The 21,504-nt window shown below is 43.1% G+C and overlaps 1 protein-coding gene across 8 annotated transcripts in view; it reads left to right on the top strand.

The window, feature by feature from the left end:
* The window catches only part of EVL (Enah/Vasp-like), a 94,988-nt gene that overhangs the window by 67,005 nt on the left and 6,479 nt on the right, over nucleotides 1-21,504 (top strand). For 4 of the 8 annotated variants that reach the window (XM_069949923.1, XM_069949919.1, XM_069949920.1 and 1 more), the window contains exons 4-12: nucleotides 3,701-3,773; nucleotides 6,653-6,714; nucleotides 11,362-12,249; nucleotides 16,880-17,124; nucleotides 17,274-17,395; nucleotides 18,633-18,693; nucleotides 18,808-18,868; nucleotides 19,833-19,899; nucleotides 19,989-20,051. In XM_069949923.1, coding sequence (XP_069806024.1) covers nucleotides 3,701-3,773; nucleotides 6,653-6,714; nucleotides 11,362-12,249; nucleotides 16,880-17,124; nucleotides 17,274-17,395; nucleotides 18,633-18,693; nucleotides 18,808-18,868; nucleotides 19,833-19,899; nucleotides 19,989-20,051 — 1,642 coding nt within the window. Of the gene's footprint in view, nucleotides 1-3,700; nucleotides 3,774-6,652; nucleotides 6,715-9,778; nucleotides 9,810-11,361; nucleotides 12,250-16,879; nucleotides 17,125-17,273; nucleotides 17,396-18,632; nucleotides 18,694-18,807; nucleotides 18,869-19,832; nucleotides 19,900-19,988; nucleotides 20,052-21,504 lie in introns of those variants that run through there. The other 4 variants (XM_069949924.1, XM_069949926.1, XM_069949925.1 and 1 more) reach the window with 4 other exon arrangements.

Below are 21,504 nucleotides of genomic sequence, written 5' to 3'. Positions count from 1 at the left end.
AAAAAAATAAAAAAAATATTTCAAATCAACTGGTTCCAGAAAGTGTCGGAGATTTGTAATTTATGTCTATTTAAAAAAAATCTCCAGTCTTGCAGTACTTATCAGCTGCTGTATGTCCTGCAGGAAGTGGTGTATTCTTTCCAATTTTGACACAGTGCTCTGTGCTGGCACCTCTGTCCATGTCAGGAAACGTCCAGAGCAGTATAAAACCTCTCCTGCTCTGGACAGTTCCTGACATGGACAGAGGTGGCAGCAGAGGGCACTGTGTCAGATTGGAAAGAATAGACCACTTCCTGCTGCAGCTGATAAGTACTGGAAGAGTGAAGATTTTTTTAATAGAAGTAAATCACAAATCTCCGTCACTTTCTGTCACCAGTTGATTCAAAATATTTTTTTACCCTTTTAAATGAGGGAAAACACTACAATATATCACTACTAATAATATGTTGATTGGAAGAAGATCCACTGAAAACTATGAAACAGCTAAAGTACCCTTGTCGGACCCTGATTGGTGGGTGTGCTGAGAGTTGGACCCCCACGGACCTCAGTTTGCTAGTCTAAGGGCCCTATTACACGGGACGATTATCGTGTGAAAAATCGTTATATTGTTCGAATTTAAACGATAATCGTTCTGTGTAATGCTGCGTTTACACTGAACGATTATCGGTAGAATTTTCGCATAAACGATCACATTGGAGCAATAATCGTACCGTGTAAACACAGCAAACGATCAAACGCCGAGCGAGAAATCATTCATTTTGATCTTCTAACATGTTCTTAAATCTTTGTTTGCTGAAAATTCGCAGATCGCTTCGTGTAAACAGTCTTTCACCGATTTACCCTGTGTAAAAGATGGGCTTAAGCGATCTTAAAAACGATCGCAATAACGATTTTTTTAAACGATTTTTCAACTATTTATTCTTCTAAACGCTGATTGTTATAAAAAAAACAAATCATTGATTCAAAATCGTTAAACGATCCATTGGGCGAATTATCGCTCTGTGTAAATGCAGCATAATTGCAGGCAACGATCGAAAAATCGCTCATATGTCATTGATCGTTGATTTAGATTTGAACTTACAATTATCATTAATCGTTCGCTGTAATTCCACAATCGTTCGGCGTTTACACGGAACGATTATCGTTTGAATTTTCGCAATAACGATCGCATTTGAGCGATAATCATTCTGTGTAAACACAGCGAACGATCAAGCGACGAGCGAGAAAGCGTTCACTTTGATCTTTCATTATGCTATCAAATAGTTGTTCGCTAAAAATTCGCAGATCCCTTCGTGTAAACAGTCTTTCAAAGATTCACCCTATGTGAAAGATGGGCTTAAGCGATCTTAAAAACGATCACAGTAACGATTTTTCTTACGAATTTTCTAACGATTTTTCTAACTATTTATTCGTCTAAACGCTGATCGTTATAAAAACCAAATTGTTGCTTCGAAATCGTTAAACGATCGATTGGGCGAATTATCGCTTTGTGTAAACGTAACTAACGACCATCGTTCTGTGTAATATGGTGAACGATTTCAGGTTACACAATCTTGTTTGCGATCGTTTATCATTAGTTGTTCATTGTTAAAAATCGCTCCGTGTAATAGGACCCTAAGCCATGAATTACGTAAGATGCCAATTTCATTTAGTTTTATATCTCTTATATCAGTGGGCTCCAGTGCAAGAGCAGTAAATGGACCCCCTATCTTTCATAGAGGGGTAACATTGGGCATAACCAGGCATCCCACCTGGTATATATTATCCGGATATTTGAGGGATTGAGAGCGGCTTCTCTTCGTTCCCTGTGCAGCAGAATGCAGGAGGAGGCAGCAGGCGGTGTGGCTGGTGATTAGCGGGAGATGCCAGGCTAACTAGGGCATCTGCTTTATATTCCAGCACTGCCGCCGCTGCCGCTCTGCGGAGTATATGATAACATGTTATGTCTTATAGGAAGTATACATGTGTAGCTGTCTCCATCATCCTGGCTCATCTGCATATCAGAGAGGGGGGAGGGGATTATGTAAATATACAGATGAGATCTCTATTTGTCTTCTCTGCGGAATTATGGAGCCTGACAGCTCCCGGCTAATAGGAAATGAGGGAATTACATAACGGCCTCAGGACCGCTTCTCACATCCAGGAGCTTTGATCCAGTTCTTGAAGTCAGAGTAAGGAAGAGATGATAAATGGCGTTGTGTATGAAGAGACATCCAGGCCTGACTATGGAGTCCAGAACGTCATCTAAGAACCCGAACGTGACAACAGAGCCTGAAGGGAATTGTACTTAAAGGGGTTATCCAGAAACTGGGGCATAGTAAAGAAATGGCAGAAGCTGGTGGAACGTTACTATGTCCCTGTACTCTAGAGGCTCACACACAGATTTTTGTGTCTTCAGCAGAAAGCAGCAGCTCAGAACTTGGGGAAGGAGACTGAATAGATAATAACAAGAATGAAAGGAACTGTTAGGGCACTATTACACGGAACGATAATCGGCCGAATCGGCCCGATTCAGCCAATTATCGCTCCATGTAATAAATACAACGATCTGCAGATGTTGATATAGGTTAGAACCTATATTTGTCCGGCGCCGACCGCGCACCGCTACGTGTAATAACATTGCGCGGCCGGCAACTGACGATATACATTACCTATCCATGCTCCAGGGCTGCTCCTGTGGTCCGCTTCTCCCCGGGTCCCGCTCGCTCTGGCTTCAGAGCGGCCTGTTAGCTAACAGGCCACTCAGCCAGTCCCGGCCTGTGATTGGCTGAGCGGCCTGTCAGCTAACAGGCTGCTCTGAAGCTAGAGCGCGCAGGATCGGGGGAGAAGAAGACCGCAGCAGCTGCCCTGGAACGTGGATAGGTAATGTATATAGTTAAGCAAGGGCTGCAAGTACATCGGTAACAATGTCCTTGCAGCCCTTGTTAAACGATAATCGAGCCGTGTAATAGGCCCAGTAAATGAGTGCCGATCTAGCAGATCGGTGCTCGTTTGCAGGTATTATTGGGCCCCCATCGGCCTGTGTAATACCACCCTTAGTCTCACCATAGGCAGCAACATATGAGACGTTATGTTTGAGCGGAGTACCCCTTTAAGCCCCATGTTATATGGCTGCAGGCTTGTGTCATCCATAGTAAGGGTCACATGGCCACTTCATCCAGTGGTGTTAGCTCTGTATAAATGCATTGCTGAAGCCTTTGGATGTTTGATTGTTTTGTAGATTCGGCCTGAAGGAAGGCGGGCTTATACAAATTGCCAGGGAGGAGGTAACAAATAACTTAGGGCCCTTTTACACGGGACGATTACCGTGCAAAAAAACGTTAAATCGATCTAATTTAAACGATAATCGTTCTGTGTAATTGCAGGCAGCAATCGAAAAATCGTTCGTATGTCGTTGATTGTTGATTTAGATCTGAACCTAAAATTATCGTTAATCGTTCACTAATCGTTCGCTGTAATTCCACGTTCGTTCGCTTAAGTTCCGCATTTTCTCACTAATCATTCAGTGTAATTGCACATTGTACATGGTTTTGCTGTGATCAGAAGGAATAAGCGATCATAGTAACGATCATAACTAACGATTATCGTTCTGTGTAATATGATGAACGATTTCTGGTAAACGATAAACAATTTAACAATTATTTGTTAAAAAACGCTCTGTGTAATAGGACCCTAATCCTCTCCCTCTTCGTTTCTTCAGGTCCTGCAGCTCAGCGCCAAGTCCCGAGCATCCAGAATGGACCCTCACCGGATGAAATGGAGATCCAGAGAAGGTGAGAAGGAAAGCACCGCTTAGAGGGGTCATCCCCTATGCACATAACTAGTTTATTTATGGGGGACTACTATAACCCTGACAGAAATTGAGAATGTAAATTACCCCCAGTGAATGGAGTGGCAGCACATATACAGAGTCATTTCTACATTCATTCTCTATGGGACATCCGAATATAGCTGAGTATAGCAACCCACCATGCTCTGACGCCCTATAGAGAATGAATGAGACAGTGGGTGAGCATACCTGCTAGTTATTACCCGTGGATAGAGGATGACCTGCAATCTTTGGATAATCCCTGGTCCAGAGAGTTACATCCTGTATTATACTCCAGAGCTGCACTCACTATTCTGCTGGTGGGGTCACTGTGTACATACATTACATTACTTATCCTGTACTGATCCTGAGTTCAATCCTGTATTATACTCCAGAGCTGCGCTCCCTATTCTGCTGGTGGGGTCACTGTGTACATACATTACATTAGTAAACCTGAGTTACATCCTGTATTATAATCCAGAGCTGCACTCACTATTCTGATGGTGGGGTCACTGTGTACATACATTACATTACTTATCCTGTACTGATCCTGAGTTACATCCTGTATTATACTCCAGAGCTGCACTCACTATTCTGCTGTAGGGGTCACTGTGTACATACATTACATTACTGATCCTGAGTTACATCCTGTATTATACTGCAGAGCTGCACTCACTATTCTGCTGGTGGGATCACTGTGTACAAACATTACATTACTGATCCTGTACTGATCCTAAGTTATATCCTGTATTAATACTCCAGAGCTGCACTCACTATTCTGCAGGCTGCAGAGCTAAAATACTCTTTGTCTTGCTAATTGTTTCCAGTGGCAATGAACAAAATAGTGAATGTGGCTCTGTAGTATTACACTGGATATAACAAGCTGAACTGCAATACCAGACACTGCCTTGAGGGGCGCTGTTTGTGGAGAATTATTACAATACCGAGCGAGTGTGTGCGGGGTTACCTACGTCGGTGGAGTCACAGACAGGGAGCTTTACTTGCACCATGTATTCCAGGGCAGACTAAAGATTCCTGTAACGGAGACGTGTTACAGGGGAAATTGACAGAAGAGGAAAATGAGCTATGACTGTACACTGACTGGAGATGAACAAATGTTAGTTATGAGCTATTATGGTGTCTCCCAAGGAGCCCTTAAAGGGGTTATCGAGGATTACAGACACAGCTACGTTCTTCCAGAAACAGCTCCACCCTGTCCTTTAGTTGTCTGCGGTATTGCACTCTGCTCCATTCGCTTCAATGGAATTAAGCTGCTATATCACACCCAAATTAAGGAAATGTGCGGCACTCCCAGCAATAGATGACAACCAGGGCATTATTTATTTTGTCCCAGAATAGCGCCACTTTTGACCTCAGACTCTGTCTGGTATTACCAGCTCTGCCCTATTCAAGTGATGGATTGCAGTACCAGACACATCCTGAGGTCCAGAGTGGCACTGTTTCTGGAAATAAACTAGACTTTTCCTTTTGTCCTAATTCCGGATTGTCCCTTTAAGACAGGATTGTGTATGTGGATGTCACCGCCCACTGGTGACAATTTCTTCTTAAAATAAATGAGACGTTCTCAGGAAGCTGGATGACAAAATAGATTTTAACACGTTCAAATTTAGGTTCTCCTGCTCTTTACCTGCGAGTTTTATGCCACCTACGTACGCCACACGTTCTGATAAACAAAGAACATTTCATGACACTGGAGGATTTAAAGGGGACATGTCCATTATTACCAGTCACTGATCCCCAATTTGTAGCTCTCCAATGGTTGCAAAACTACAACCCCCAACATGCTCATTTCCCTTCCGCGCACTATTACTTCCAAGGATTGTCATGTAATTGCCAAGTATAAATTATTCTTCATTGCATGGCCTACCACTGGCATCTAAATCCTGCAAGATGGATTATCCTTCTAAACCAATGCAGCAGACTGTGAAAGGAGCGCGAGGACATCTAATGGTAGAACTGGGGTACTGCAAAACAGCAATTCACCATATATAACAATATAATAACACAGTGTTCCCTAATTTGTCGTTCCCCATCTGTTACAAAAATACAACTAGCCAAAGGCTATCAGGACATGCTGGCGGTTGTAGTTTAGCTGGGGAGCCATACATTTGGGAGGGCATGGTGGGAGTTGTTGTTTTTCAACAGTTGAAGAGTCACCAGCCTTTCATGGTTTGCTGGAGTTGTATATTTGCAACAGTTGGGGAGGGCATGCTGGGAGCTGTAGTACTGCAACAGCTGGGAAGCCACAGACTGTGGAGGGCATGCTGGGAGCTGTAGTGCTGCAACTGCTGGGATGCCACAGGCTGTGGAGGGCATGCTGGGAGTTGTAGTATTCCAACACCTGGGAAGCCACAAGTTGGGGTGGGCATGGTGGGAGTTGTAGTATTCCAACAGCTGAGAAGCCACAGGTTAGGGTGGGCATGCTGGGAGTTGTAGTATTCCAACAGCTGAGAAGCCACAGGTTAGGGTGGACATGCTGGGAGTTGTAGTATTCCAACAGCTGAGAAACCACAGGTTAGGGTGGGCATGCTGGGAATCGTAGTATTGCAACAGCTGAGGAGCCACAGGTTGGGCATGCTGGGAGTTGTAGTATTGAAACAGCTGGAGAGCCACAGGTTAGGGAGGGCATGCTGGGAGTAGTAGTTGTGCAACAGCTGGAGAGTCTCAAGTTGGGGAGGGCATGCTGGGAATTGTAGTTATGCTACAACTGGAGAAGCATAAATCAGGGAATACTAATCAGGGAACACTATTATGATGACCGTTCTTCCTATATTGCCTTACCCATAGTCTATATTGATTTATTGTTTCTATCTTATCGATTAGGCAAATAATGGAAGCGCAGCAGCAGCGGCAGGAGACACTGGAGAGGAGAACATCAACTACAGGCAAGTGGGGTCACTGGACTGTGTGTGATTGTGTGACCTGCGGGTGCTCTGTGCCTTTAACCAATAACTGATTAATATAACGTTTCTAGGGTGACGTCCCTCTAATCTGCCTGAATACTGATCTTCTATATCATGTCTGTGAATATGCTCCCAACAAAACCTTAGTATCTCGTGGTTGACGTATGAGTCATGTGACATGAATGGGCGGAGCACTTTGTTTTTAGAGAATTAGCATAAAGGTGTGTTCTGAATAAATGTGATGACATCCTATGTAGTTGTAGGAGCAGATACTTACCAGTGATGGCGCTCACGCTCAGCTTTCTGGTTACTTTCAGTTACATTGTAACTTTTTTCATTCCAATACATTCTTGATTTCAAATCTCTGCTGGTTGCCCTTGGAAACAGACATGTGACCTAACAGCCGAGCTTCTTGTAACTGTCATCCGAGCTCCCATAATGCACTGTCCTCTGGGGTGGGAGAGAAGAAATGAGACCCCTCTCATGTATGGACCAGCGTCAGGGGGCAGTATAGGACTTTACAGGATATAATAGTGCCCCGATCCATAGAGATGTCTGGGTATATCCTATTACCTGTATACTGGATCTGAAATATCTGAATGATAAGGGTCCAACCACTGGGACCCCCACCCATCATGTACAGAGCAGTGGTCACACAGACCACTCCATCCATTCTCTTGATCCCAGTGGTCAGATCCCTATTGATCAGATACTGATCCCCTGTCCATCGAATGGGTGATACATAATAATATTGGGATAACCTCTTTCTAAAGGGGTTATCCAGGATTAGAAAATCATAGCTGCTTTCTATCAAAAACAGCGCCACCCTTGTCCTCAGGTTGTAAATGGTATTATAACTCCGCGGCATTCACTTCGATGGAACTGAGCTGCAATACCGCACATAAATTAAGGACAGGGGTGGCGCTGTTTCTAGAAGAAAGCAGCTAGGATTTTCTAATCCTTTAAAGTGTTCCTGTCACCCTCTCTCCGCTCGTTCTCCTGATCAGTCAAAACTGGTCCGGAGACCAAAACTTTTGACATGTCTCTATGATATCTCTATGACATGTCTCTATGATATCTCTATGACATGTCTCTATGATATCTCTATGACATGTCTCTATGACATGTCTCTATGATATCTCTATGACATGTCTCTATGATATCTCTATGACATGTCTCTCTGATATCTCTATGACATGTCTCTCTGATATCTCTATGACATGTCTCTATGATATCTCTATGGAGTAGTGGATTATAATAGGGGCGTTTTGGGCGGCAGCCCGGGGCCTGGGCTCCTGGGGGGCCCATGACCACCCAAAAAGACTTATACTTTCAATGGTGTACTGTCTCCTGGCTACACTTCTGCCATGATTTGCAAAAAATCACTGTTTTTTTTATGACAATTTTGCACAAATCAGGACATCATGACATTATCTATACTGTACTATGAACGCCAGGCTAGTACTTCCATAGTTACAGTGGGGTGGGGGGCCCAGGCTTGGTGAACAGCCCGGGGCCTATGGTGAAGTTAATCCGCCCCTCTATGACATGTCTCTATGATATCTCTATGACATGTCTCTATGATATCTCTATGACATGTCTCTATGATATCTCTATGACATGTCTCTATGACATGTCTCTATGACATGTCTCTATGATGTCTCTATGACATGTCTCTATGACATGTCTTTATGATATCTCTATGACATGTCTATATGATGTCTTTATGACATGTCCCTATATCTCTATGACATGTCTCTATGATATCTCTGACATGTCTCTCTGATGTCTCTATGACATGTCTCTATGATGTCTCTGACATGTCTCTCTGATATCTCTATGACATGTCTCTATGATGTCTCTATGATTTCACTATGACATGTCTCTCTGATGTCTCTATGACATGTCTCTCTGATGTCTCTATGACATGTCTCTATAATGTCTCTATGACATGTCCCTATGATGTCTCTAAAACATGTCAAAAGTTTTTACAAACCACATGGACACTTTAATGCAAAGTGACCGTTCCCACCCATAAGAAGTTGGCATTAATGGAAAATTAGCTTAAAGGTGTTGTCCAGCGAAAATCTTTTTCTTTCAAATCAACTGATATCAGAAAGTTATAGAGATTTGTAATTTACTTCTATTAAAAAAATCTCAAGTCTTCCCATACTTAGTAGCTGCTGTATGTCATGCAGGAAGTGTTTTATTTCCAGTCTAAAACAGTGCTCTCTGCTGACATCTCTGGCTGAGACAGGAACTCTGTCTCGGTTTTCTATGAATCCCCATAGAAAACCTCTCCTACTCTGGACAGTTCCTGTCTCGGCCAGAGATGTCAGCAGAGAGCACTGGGTCAGACTGGAAATAAAACAACATTTCCTGCATGACATACAGCTAAGTATGGGAAGACTTGAAATTGGTTCAATAGAAGTAAATTACAAATCTGTATAATTTTCTGACACCAGTTGATTTGAAAGAAAAAGATTTTCGCTGGACAACCCCTTTAGCCAGCCCCCCTCCCCCCCTCCACGCCCGATTGTTAGGAAAAAGGGGCTGTGAGGCCGTACACCCCCTGCACACTACAGATAGAGGTTTCTATATTAGGGTTATATTTAGGACACCACCATGTCTAGGGATGGCGGGGGGGGGGGGGGGGGGGGCTCAGCTTACTTGTGTCTGATCTTTCCCCCTCTCTATGTTTTACACTGCAGCCCTTGAGTACATAGCACTTACATTACAGGTGGACAGCATTATATAGTACTACCATGTACTGCCCATTGCCCGACATTCAGGGACACTACATGATGGAGCAGAGTGCTGCTGTGTTTGTTTTGGGGTGTATCACGCAAGAGGCTTACATACATCTGCTCAGCAGACAGTATCACACACAGGGTTTAGATACACTGACTATAATAGCTATATGTCCTGTTCCCGATGAAGATAGCTCGATGTCTGGCCTCCGGTATTTCCTATGAGATTGTATATGGCTGGTCTCTTTCCTGTTAAGGTTACTGCTTAGCCCTGTGGATGTATTATTATAATATATTTATGGGTTGTAGGTCTGATGGGCTCATTCAGTAAGTATTAAAAAAAAATGAAACCATAACAAGATCCATCATCAGCAGTTTGCCAACCTGATGATGGTTTCCAGGAAGAGAAAAACAAGCATAGCTTCTTTCACCCAGAAACAGCGCCACTCTCGTCCTCAGTCTGTGTGCGGTATTGCAGCTCAGTTCCATTGAAGTGACTGAAATCGAGTTGTAATTCCATACACAACCTGAAGCCAGGAGTGGCACTGATTTGGTTAAAAAGCCGCTATTTTTTCTAGTCCTGGATATCCTCTTGAAGGAATGCTTTAGACTCCTTTAGTTTTTTTCCTTTTCTCTATTCTGTTAACCATTTCATACTCAGTGACCATAAAGAGGTGGTGGTGACCTCAGTGTCCCCTCCATGTCCACCTTACAAACAGATCCTCCTATCCAGCATCCTGGACCCCTTCGAGGATTTACACCCAGAGCTCCAATAATGTATAGTATCTTCCTTTGCTGCTTTTGTAGCTTCTACTCTTAGTGCTTTATGGACCTATAGAGTTAACCCTTTCTGTAATCAGGTGTAACTGAGACTGTGGAGGTGCATGCCAGAGTCTGCATGGGTGAGTCCTTTGTGCCTTAAACCACACGTGTCAAACTCGCAAGCCCTTCCAGCTGTTGCTGAACTACATTTCCCATCATTCCTGGACAGTCACAGCTAAAGCTTTGGTTGTCCAGGCGTGATGGGAGTTGTAGTTTTGCTATAGCTGGAGGGCTGCAGCTTTGATACTACTGCCTTAAGCCTTAAGTGACCTTATCTGTTTGTCTGAGATGTTGTCAGGTATTCATTAAAAAAAAAAAAAAAAAAAAAAAAAATTGAGGACCCTGCCCCTTTAACTCTGAGACCCTTGAGGGTATAAGGAGGTTACTGGAGAATGACGCTGCTTGTGCTATTATGTGATTTCTTTTCAGGGATTTTCCTTCCAGCAGAGATATGATGTTCCTTTGTGCCTATATTTTGAGAACATTGGTGAGGTCCTCCGGCTGGGGCTACAGGGCAGTTTTGGCCGTGCCAGGGATAGCATGACCAAAGGGCACTGTGTCCCACCCAAGCTGGATGAATAGGTCTCGTTGGGATCTTCAGGTGGTCACAACGGTAAACCTACATCTCTTTATGATGGGCAGAGCTGCTTCAGCCAATCAGCAAAGGGCTCTGAAGAAGAAGAACCGCCCCAGAGGAGCCACAGAAGTCCCAATTCTTAGTTACAGGAGGCCGCTACCAGTGGGATTTCTCAAGACGTGACTCTCACCAATGTCCTTTAGAAATAGATACAAAAATATTATACTTTTGTTAAAAGTGGAAAATCCCTTTAAGTATTTTGCCGCTTCTTTTGATTCTCCTCACATACGTGGCCCCTCCCCCTCATTGTTTCTTTTTGTTTTCTGACTTGTAACCATGAAAGTCTGTGCATGCCGCCATCTTTTCTTTTCCGTTCCCACCTGTTACTCGCACGCCCCGCTTTCCTGATCGCTCTGCCTGATTTGTTGCCCTTGATAAATGCCCATTTTGCTCTTTTCATTTTATTTTTTCTTCTTTTAGTTTCCACCCTTCAGATAAACGTATCTTCCTCCCCCACCCACTGCCAGTCTCCTCCTCCTGACTACAATAACTACAGAGCATCTCCTTCCGCTGGCGCTATCCCACCACCATCTTACGCCAAAGCTATCTCTTCAGCATCTCCTGTCCCCGAACCCAGTAATCTGTCCACTCACAAGTCCTCTAACAGAACCAGCGATTCCCCAGAGTTGCCGTCTAACAGTCTGTCTGGATTTGAGTCCTCCGCATCCCAAGCTTCTGCCTTTTCTCCAATCTGGCCAAGTAATGGGACCCTATCCCGAAGCGTCAAGCAGATCTCCTTGTCCCCACCACCACCCAACGCTTCCAGCTCCCATTCTCCATTAACTTCTCATCAGTCTGTTAAACATCCCTCTGTGTCCTTCTCGTCCCGCTCTTCTTCTCCTACTGTGGTTCCACCAGTGCTTCACCAGAACGTGTCTCCACAACTCCTTATTCCAGCAACTCTTCCTGTGATTCCTGCCCAGACCGTCAGGAGTAGAGGAGGTCCTGACAAAATGGTCCAACACCCAAACGTACCTCATCAGATAGGGCCCGATGACCAAGCAGATGATCCACACTCAACTCAGATTCCATTAAGTTCTCAGAAAGCCCAGGCTAAAAGCTCTGACCGTTCCTATCTGTCCTGCTTAGAAACTGTACCCCTCCCTCAGCTGCCAGTAATAGCCAGCCCGGCTGGGACCCTGACTCATGCTTCTGCTCAGCCTTTCCATCCTTCCTGTCAACCTTCTCAACCATCATACCAGTCCACGTCACATTTTGTTTCATTACCTCCCCCTTACGCTGCTGTATCTGAGCTGAATTTGTCCAAGAGGACTACACATTATATGACATCCGCCATCTCCCACTTAAGTAAGTACAAGACGCTCAATAAGCAGACAGTCATTAGATTTTTGTTGACGTCCGGCTACAGGCTGCAGAAACAGCATGCACTTTTTTTTTTTTCCAGACCTCCAGTTTAAAGGGAAGCTCCATAGTTAAAGCGGACCTACTCCCTACAGTGTACAAAAGAGCTTCTCGTCCTGAATCAGGAGATATAACTCTTATTTCAGTCCGTCACTCCAGCGCTGAGATATAAGCTTTAAAAGTTTTATGCAAATTCAGAGAAAAAGCTTCCCGGGTGTTGCCTATGGCTTCAAAAGCTTAATATTGCTTGGCTTCTGTAGCCCAGAGGAACACCCTGTGAGCTTTTCCTCCTAATTTATGTAAAATTTCTAAAGCCTATATCTCGGCGATGGAGCGAACGACTGAAATAAGAGTTATATCTCCTGATTCAGAGAAAGAAGCCCTATTATACACTGCCTTTACTATAGTCAGCAAAAAGCTGCTGACAGAGCCTGCCATCCTTGTTTACATCATATTATACTCCATTCACATCCAGAGTTGCACTTAAAATTCCTATTCCAGCTGCCATTTGGAATTCGATAGTAACATTCATAGCTTGAGGGTCTGTTCACACGTACAGACTCGCTGCGTAAAACTCGCACAGAACTCGAATCAAACTCGCATGAAAGTAGCTGCGTTTTTTGTGGTGTTGAACTTGCCTGTGAAAATCATGTGCAAATCAAAACTCACATGTAAAAATCGCACCAAACACGCAGTGAGAATACACATACATTGACTTGATAGCAATCAGTATCGCTGTGGATTTATGTGTGAGAAACTCACAGCGATAAATACGCAGCGAGTCTGTACGTGTGAACAGACCCTAATGAGGTTATCCCGGGATTAAAAGTGATCCCGTAACTACAGGAGGGGCTCTATTGTCCTCCAAGTGCTTGGTCACTGTGTATGGGACAACCAAACAGCTAGGTTCAGCACTTGAAAAACAATGGACCTCTGTTTGCGTGATCGGTGGAGGTTTCATTGGTCAAATCCCCAATGATCAGCTAGTTGTCCCATATATATAATTTTTTTTTTCTTTACACTTGAAGTAGATAGGGTGATCAGCTCATCATTGAGGATCTGGCTTCAGAAACAAGAGAGGCTGCTCTTGAGTCACACGTTTCCCTGCAGCGGCCACTACAGGAGAAATGTTGTATTACATGCCTGCCATTCAAACACATGGCTGACCAAGTAATATATGGACAGGTCCTCCACAATGAGACCCCATTTCTTAATAGGGTATATGGAAGGGTGGGTCATGGGCAGTACACGCTAGTGCAGTACTATTAAGCAATAAAAGTAGTAGGGAGAATGAATTGTGCAGAAACTGAACCAGCAGGGACAGAGGTGGCACCAGTCAAAGCTGGGCAGATGTTGGGACCAATGATTTGGGTGGCAATGGTGTTGGTATTGGTAAAGTCAAAGTTGGGCTTGGCACAGTGATTATGTTACCCTAGAGCCCACAACCTGAGACCTAGCAGGGAAGCAGCACAATTCTAAAAACTGCTTTGGATGTGATTGGAGCTTAATGAGTCAATATTAGTATGAGATCACATAAGTTAAATCAAAGTTATTTAAAGTGTCACTGTCATAGTTTTTTTTGTTGTTGTTGCAGAAATCAATAGTACAGGCGACTTTAAGAAACTTTGTAATTGGGTTTTTTAGGCAAATATGCCATTATCTGCTTTCAAAAAGACTTTCCCCAGGTGCCCCCCCACACCCCACCCCCACACACACTTCCTCTCTCTCATCCACTGCTCATTATCAGGAAATCTCGACTCTTTTACATCAGTCGGGCCCTGTGTAACCTATGGAGACGGGAGGGGGAGGAGGGAGATTAGTCGTCAGCTGACAGCAGAGAACAAAGGATTACACAGTGGGAGCTCTGTGAAAGCCGGTATTCAGAGGTCAGTGCTGACTTCAGAGAAGATAGCCCAGTCATGTAGCTGTAAATTAACTCTTTGTTGCCCTGTTTTGGTGCCTCATCTCCTTCCACCCCTCCCCTCTCCATAAGAGAACCATGAAGACAGGGGGGAGAGCTTCAAACTACTTTTTCAGGATAAAAATGCATTTTTCGGCTAATTAACCCAATTACAAAGTTTCTTAAATTGCCTGTACAATTGATTTCTGCCAAAAAATAAAAATAAACGACAGTGACACTTTAATGTGAACACTTTTCTGGTCACATATAGAGTGAGGCAGCACAGCCATAGATACACAGGACACATTGTATGCAGATGGTGGATCACATGATTTCTGGATCCTGCTTGTATTGGTCAGTCTTACCTTACAAAATGAGGATGGGCGCCACCCATGAGTAATGGTGGGATCATGGGATTACTCCAGTGGGCCCTGCACCTTTTATCTGCCAATGGTATATGAATATAATATGTATATTACTTTGTATTATGTTTTGTCGTTGTTTATTATATCCTAAATACAGGATTGTATACTATAAACACCATCATAAATCTGATGACTCCCATACATCAGGGGGATCTGTTCATGCCTGTTATGGCTTGTAAGTCATTGCAGTAATAGGAACAGAACCTATAGCCACATCATTAAATATTATGCTGATTAGCAACATTAAAGGGGAACCCCAGAGGAACCTTTTTTTTTTCTTTCAAATCAACTGGTGTCCTAAAGTTATACAGATTTGTAATTTACTTCTATTTAAAAATCCCCAGTCTTCCAGTACTTATCAGCTGCTGTATGTCCTGCAGGAAGTGGTGTGTTGGTTTCAGTCTGACACAGTGCTCTCTGCTGCCACCTCTGTCCGAGATAGGAACTGTCCAGAGCAGGAGAGGTTTTTTGGTTCAATGTTTTTATTAGGTTTTTTAAGAACAAATTACAAAAGAGAAAATCTATAAGCACTGACTTTAGTGCCAACAGTACAGTTAACGTTTAGAAACAACAGGAATAACATTCGGTATATGGGGATTTGCTACTGCTCTGGAAAGTTCCTGACATGGACAGAGGTGGCAGCAGAGAGCACTGTGTCAGACTGGAACGAATACACCACTTCCTGCAGGGCATACAGCAGCTGATTAGTACTGGAATACTTGAGATTTTTAAATAGAAGTAGATTACAAATCTGTATAACTTTCTGACACTAGTTGATTTTTTTTTTAGTTTACTTTTAATATGTAAAACAGCCAGTGTAGTGCTGCCACAAGGTGAGTGATGAGTCGTATACCTATTGGCCCCTGTGGCCAGCACTGTGGGAGGGTAAGGTTATTTTTACATATACAGAGTGTGTATAATAGAAGCTATAATGTTCACGTTTCTTGTGGGTTTTTCCCTATTAACTTCAATAGGGGAGTGAAAATCTGCAGCAATTCCACAGCGTATGAACGTATCCTTTAAGGGGTTACAAAAACATGGCTGCCTTCTTCTAATATAAGCTCCACACCTGTGTGTGGTATTACAAGTCTGCTTAATGGTGCGTTTACACAGGCAGATTTATCTGACAGATTTTTGAAGCCAAAGCCAGGAACAGACCATAAACAGGGAACGGGTCATAAAGGAAAGACTGAGATTTCACTTTTTTTCAAATCCATTCCTGGTTTTGGCTTCCAAAATCTGTCAGATAAATCTGCCTGTGTAAACGCACCATTAGTGGAGCTGAGCTGCAGTGCCACTGACAAACTGAGCACAAGAGTGGAGCTGTTTCTGGAAGGAAGTAGGATCCTCTCCTAACCCCTTTAAGGGTGCCTATACTAAGCAGGAGCTACATAATATAATAATGTAATACATAATATAATATTCATCCTTACTTTATTGATGTCTTCATTTTTGCCTGTAAATACTTAATTCCAGTCTTTGTAGTGTAGTATAAAAAGACTATGTGGAAACCATCAGTAAGCTGCTGCTGTTGATTGATCCATTATTCTAGTTTTAGTTCTGTAAGTGAAAAGTAGAATTCCACCACAATACCCTATACATCTCAACGCATTAAAAGGGATATCCAGGATTTAAAAAACAGCGCCCCCCTTCTTCTTAGTTTGTTAGTGGTATTGCAGCGAAGTGAATGGAGCCAAGTTGTAATACCCCAAACAACCGGAGGACAAAAAGGGTGCAATTTTTTTAAATGGGCCATACATGGAAACAACCCCATGGACACATCGGACACTATTGACTGTCCGTCATCTTGAACTCCCAGACTAAGGGGATTTTCCGGGAGTACCAATAATATAGCCACTTTCTTCTAGAAACAGCGCCACGCTTCTCTTCAGTTTGGGTGTGGGCATTGCAGCTCAGTTTCATTGAAGTGAATGGAGCTGAATTGTATTACCACAGACAACCTGAGGACAGGGGTGGCGCTGTTTTTGGAAGAAAGCATCAAGATGTGTCGCTATACCATTGACCATTTGGCTGTATACCACTGACATGTAAGAAAATAGAAGATAGTAAAGCCAGAATAGGATCCTGCTTGCTGATGGTTTCCAGACATTACAGAAGGAACTATGGAAGCAGCTCTACCTCCGTTTGACTCACAGGGGACTGTTGTTATTATGATAGGGAGCAGGTAGTATAGAACGTACCGCCCTCATCTGCTTTCCTATACCTAATAGAAGACATTTCATTTTTGAAGGTCCCATGGTCCCTACCGGCCACCCCTCCTCTACAAGTATGGTAGCTTCAGTTGGGGGAGCACCTGCTCCATCTAGTGGACCTCCACCTCCACCACCACCTGGTCCTCCACCGCCATCAGGAGCTACCCCACCGCCTGCCCCCCCTCTACCAGCTGGTGGAAGCCAAGGGGTGGTGTACGATGACAGCCCAGCATCCGGGCTGGCAGCCGCTCTGGCCGGTGCCAAACTAAGGAAAGTAACACGGGTGAGATATATATATATATATCCGTATATACCGCCATGGGGTCGGGGGGATGGAAACTATATAAGACTCCGTCCTCGGAGAGCAGAAAATAATGAAGTGAGGATAAGCCGCAAAATATTTTATTCATTCTTTTTTTTTTTCCTTTGAAGCCAGAAGATGGTTCAGGCAGTTCTAGTCCCTGCGGAGCTTCCAAAACTGATGCCAATCGAACAAGCAGCGGAGGCGGCGGAGGAGGATTAATGGAGGAAATGAATAAACTGCTGGCAAAGAGGTTCAGTTCTCTATAAGAGTATAATGAATTAATAGAGTGTTAATTATAACATCCCAGCCACAGTGCAGGAGCTCCGTATAATGATATATATAACTGTCAGCAGTATCATAGCAGTTATATTCCTGTATATAGGAGGCAGTATTATAGTAGTTATATTCCTGTATATAGGAGCAGTATTATAGTAGTTATATTCTTGTATATAGGGGCAGTATTATAGTAGTAATATTCTTGTATATAGGAGCAGTATTATAGTAGTTATATTCCTGTATATAGGAGCAGTAATATAGTAGTTATATTCTTGTATATAGGAGCAGTATTATAGTAGTTATATTCTTGTATATAGGAGCAGTATTATAGTAGTTATATTCTTGTACATAGGGGCAGTATTATAGTAGTTATATTCTTGTATATAGGAGCAGTATTATAGTAGTTATATTCTTGTATATAGGGGGCAGTATTATAGTAGTTATATTCTTGTATATAGGAGGCAGTATTATAGTAGTTATATTCTTATATATAGGAGCAGTATTATAGTAGTTATATTCTTGTATATAGGAGCAGTATTATAGTAGTTATAACAAAGTAGATAAAAAGAACGGGCACTCACCATTCAGTAGCTGTATCGCTTTAATCGAGATGCATATTCATAAGTTGCAGGGAGGGGAGGTAAAGGAGCAGGCACGCTCTCACTGATCGACTACGCACGTTTCACGCTGACTAGCGCATCATATGGTCGTAAAGCCTTTGTACATAGGGGCAGTATTATAGTAGTAATATGCTTGTATATAGGAGCAGTATTATAGTAATTCTATTCCTGTATATAGGAGCAGTATTATAGTAGGTATATTCTTGTATATAGGAGCAGTAATATAGTAGTTATATTCCTGTATATAGGAGCAGTAATATAGTAGTTATATTCTTGTATATAGGGAGCAGTATTATAGTAGTTATATTCTTGTATATAGGAGGCAGTATTATAGTAGTTATATTCTTGTATATAGTAGGCAGTATTATAGTAGTTATATTCCTGTATATAGGAGCAGTATTATAGTAGCTATATCCCTGTATATAGGAGCAGTATTATAGTAGTTATATTCTTGTATATAGGAGCAGTATTATAGTAGTTATATTCTTGTACATTGGGGCAGTATTATAGTAGTTATATTCTTGTCCTTAGGGGACAGTATTATAGTATTAATAGATTTTTGTATAATATTGATCTTAACATTTGTTGCAGAAGAAAAGCAGCCTCACAGACAGAAAAACCTGGGGACAAAAAGGAAGATGAGTGCCAAAATGTGAGTGACTAATACTTAATACCTTCAGATCCCCCCCAGCTCCCACCATAATTGTTTGGGTTGTTACGGTTTATATTCTGTATACCATATACTGTTATTGTTGTATGTGTTTAGGAAGATGCCAGTCTCTCATCTTCTCCCAACACACGTGGTCCTACACCTCAGAACTCTGCAGGTAACAAACACCTATGTGTATATCCTGTATGGACTTGGAGAGTACATTTTAAAAGGGTTGTCCAAGATTAGGATTAGAGATGAGCGAACCGGTTCGGGTTCGAGCCGAACCCGAACGATCGGCATTTGATTAGCTGGGGCTGCTGAACTTGGATAAAGCTCTAAGGTTGTCTGGAAAACATGGATACAGCCAATGACTATATCCATGATTTCCACATAGCCTTAGGGCTTTATCCAACTTCAGCAGCCACCGCTAATCACATGCCGAAAGTTCAGGTTTGGATTGACTCGAGCATGCTCCAGGTTCCATAATCTCTAATTAGGATTCATTTTGTCTACCATTAACTTGAATGGAATTAAGAGGCCATACCAACCATAGCTTTAGAATGGAGTCATGTGTATGTAATAGATGCTACAGTGTTCATGTTTCCTGTTCATGTTTCCTGTAGGGTTTTCCAGGTTAACTTTAAGAAGGTAATCAAAATCTGCACTAAATTCACAATGGAAGAATATACCCTTGAAGGGGTTGTCCAGGATTGCAGAAACATGGCTGCTTTCTTCCAAAAAAAGCACCACCTTTGTCCTTAGGTTGTATGTGGTATTACAACTGTTCTCCATTTACTTCAATAGAATAACACCCAGAGACTGACAAGAAGAAAGAAAGCAGCAATGTTTTTTTTTTCTAATCCTGGAGAACCCCTTTAAGAAATAAGTCAGTGCAGAATTTATAAATTACATTGGACAGAAGAGTTGGTGATTCACTTTAAGTCAATGACGAGGAACCCAATGCAAAACTACAATTCCCATCTTGCCTAAACTGGCAAAACCAAAGCTTTAGCCATCTAGGCATGATGGGAATTGTAGTTTTCTTACAGCTGAAGGGCCTCATGTTCCCCATCACTCTGCATGTTAATATGTTCTATTGTTGCCTGTCTGGGTGATCTAATAATGGGATCTTATTACAGACTTGGGTAAAAAACCATGGGAGAGAAGTAATTCAGTGGAAAAGCCTGTGCCGTCACTACTGTCCAGGTGAGTGGCCGCCCCCGCCACAGCTTTAATGCATGGAATATATCTTGTAGTGTGCTCTATTCATGTGCTATCTCATTCCATTGCCATAGAACCCCACCAGTGGTGAAGAGTCCTGAAGCTAAGAGCCCCATACAATCTCAGCCACCCTCTAGGTACCAAAGCAAACTGCAGCTCTTTGACTGTATCATCTTGTGCTGTGCCAACATGTCCACCTGTGCTGTGCCGACGTGTCCACATGTCCCGTGCTACATCTGTCAGTGTAGTTGTCCGTGCACTATCATCGCATCTTTTTTGTGCACCCATTGCCTGAACACAGTTGGGAAGTAATATATCCACCCTCCACCCTATTCTGTATAGAAATAATCTATATAAAAAGTTAATCAATCTATATTATGCTTTAGAGCTGCACTTACTATTCTGCAGCTTCAGAGCTAAACTCCCAGCGTCTTCTGCTTAGAGCTGCACAGATTTACCTTCTAGGAAATGAGTGGTAGGAAAATGTATTCCATTATGGGAGCAAAATCTTTAAAGTGGTTATTCAGGCTTAGAAAAACATGTCCGCTTTCCTCCAGAAACAGCACCATTCTTGTCCTCAGTTTGGGTGTGGGGTTTTGCAGCTCAGTTCTATTCAAGTGGATGGAGCTGAATTGTAATACCACACATAGCCTGAGGACAGGGGTGGCGCTGTTTTTGCAAGAAAGTAGCTGTGCTTTTTGCTTGCCTTGCTATGTTACAGTATGCAGTAGTAGGGGCTACACAGGGGGCTATGTGCTGTAGTAGGGGCTACACAGGGGGCTATGTGCTGTAGTAGGGGGCTACACAGGGGGCTGTGTGTAGTAGTAGTAGGGGGCTACACAGGGGGCTGTGTGCAGTAGTAGGGGGCTACACAGGGGGGGCTGTGTGCAGTAGTAGGGGGCTACACAGGGGGCTGTGTGTAATAGTAGGGGGCTACACAGCAGATGATTTTCTAGAAAGATGTTCATATGTTTTTGTTCGACTACAGTCCTCAGTGTTTCCAGTTTCTGCAGTTTCTAGCAGGTCCTCCTCTGTTCTTCACTGCCATTAGTGCCTATTACAGGTGCTACTTTGTACTCCAAATTGCCATGAGCGGCTTTTAGGTGCTACTCTGTACCTCATTCCCTTGAGGGGCTATTGCTGGTGCTCCTCTGTTCTTCATTGCCATGAGGGGCTATTGCAGGTGCTCCTTTGTACCTCATTGCCATGTGGTCCTATTGCAGGTGCTCCTCTGGGTACCTCATTTCCATGAGGGGCTATTGCAGGTGCTCCTCTGTACCTCATTTCCATGAGGTCCTATTGCAGGTGCTCCTCTGGGTACCTCATTTCCATGAGGGGCTATTGCAGGTGCTCCTCTGTACCTCATTTCCATGAGGTCCTATTGTAGGTCATCCTCTGTACCTCATTGCCATGAGGGGCTATTGCAGGTGCTCCTCTGTACGTCATTTCCATGAGGACCTATTGCAGGTGCTCCTCTGTACCTCATTACCATGAGGGGCTATTGCAGGTGCTCCTCTGTACCTCATTACCATGAGGACCTATTGCAGGTGCTCCTCTGTTCTTTATTGCCATGAGGGGCTATTGAAGGTG

Source organism: Dendropsophus ebraccatus, chromosome 13 (genome assembly GCF_027789765.1).
Source record: "Dendropsophus ebraccatus isolate aDenEbr1 chromosome 13, aDenEbr1.pat, whole genome shotgun sequence".
In the NCBI taxonomy this organism is placed as follows: domain Eukaryota; kingdom Metazoa; phylum Chordata; class Amphibia; order Anura; family Hylidae; genus Dendropsophus; species Dendropsophus ebraccatus.
Note: the sequence above shows the minus strand (reverse complement) of the source record. Positions and strands in the feature narration are given on the sequence as shown.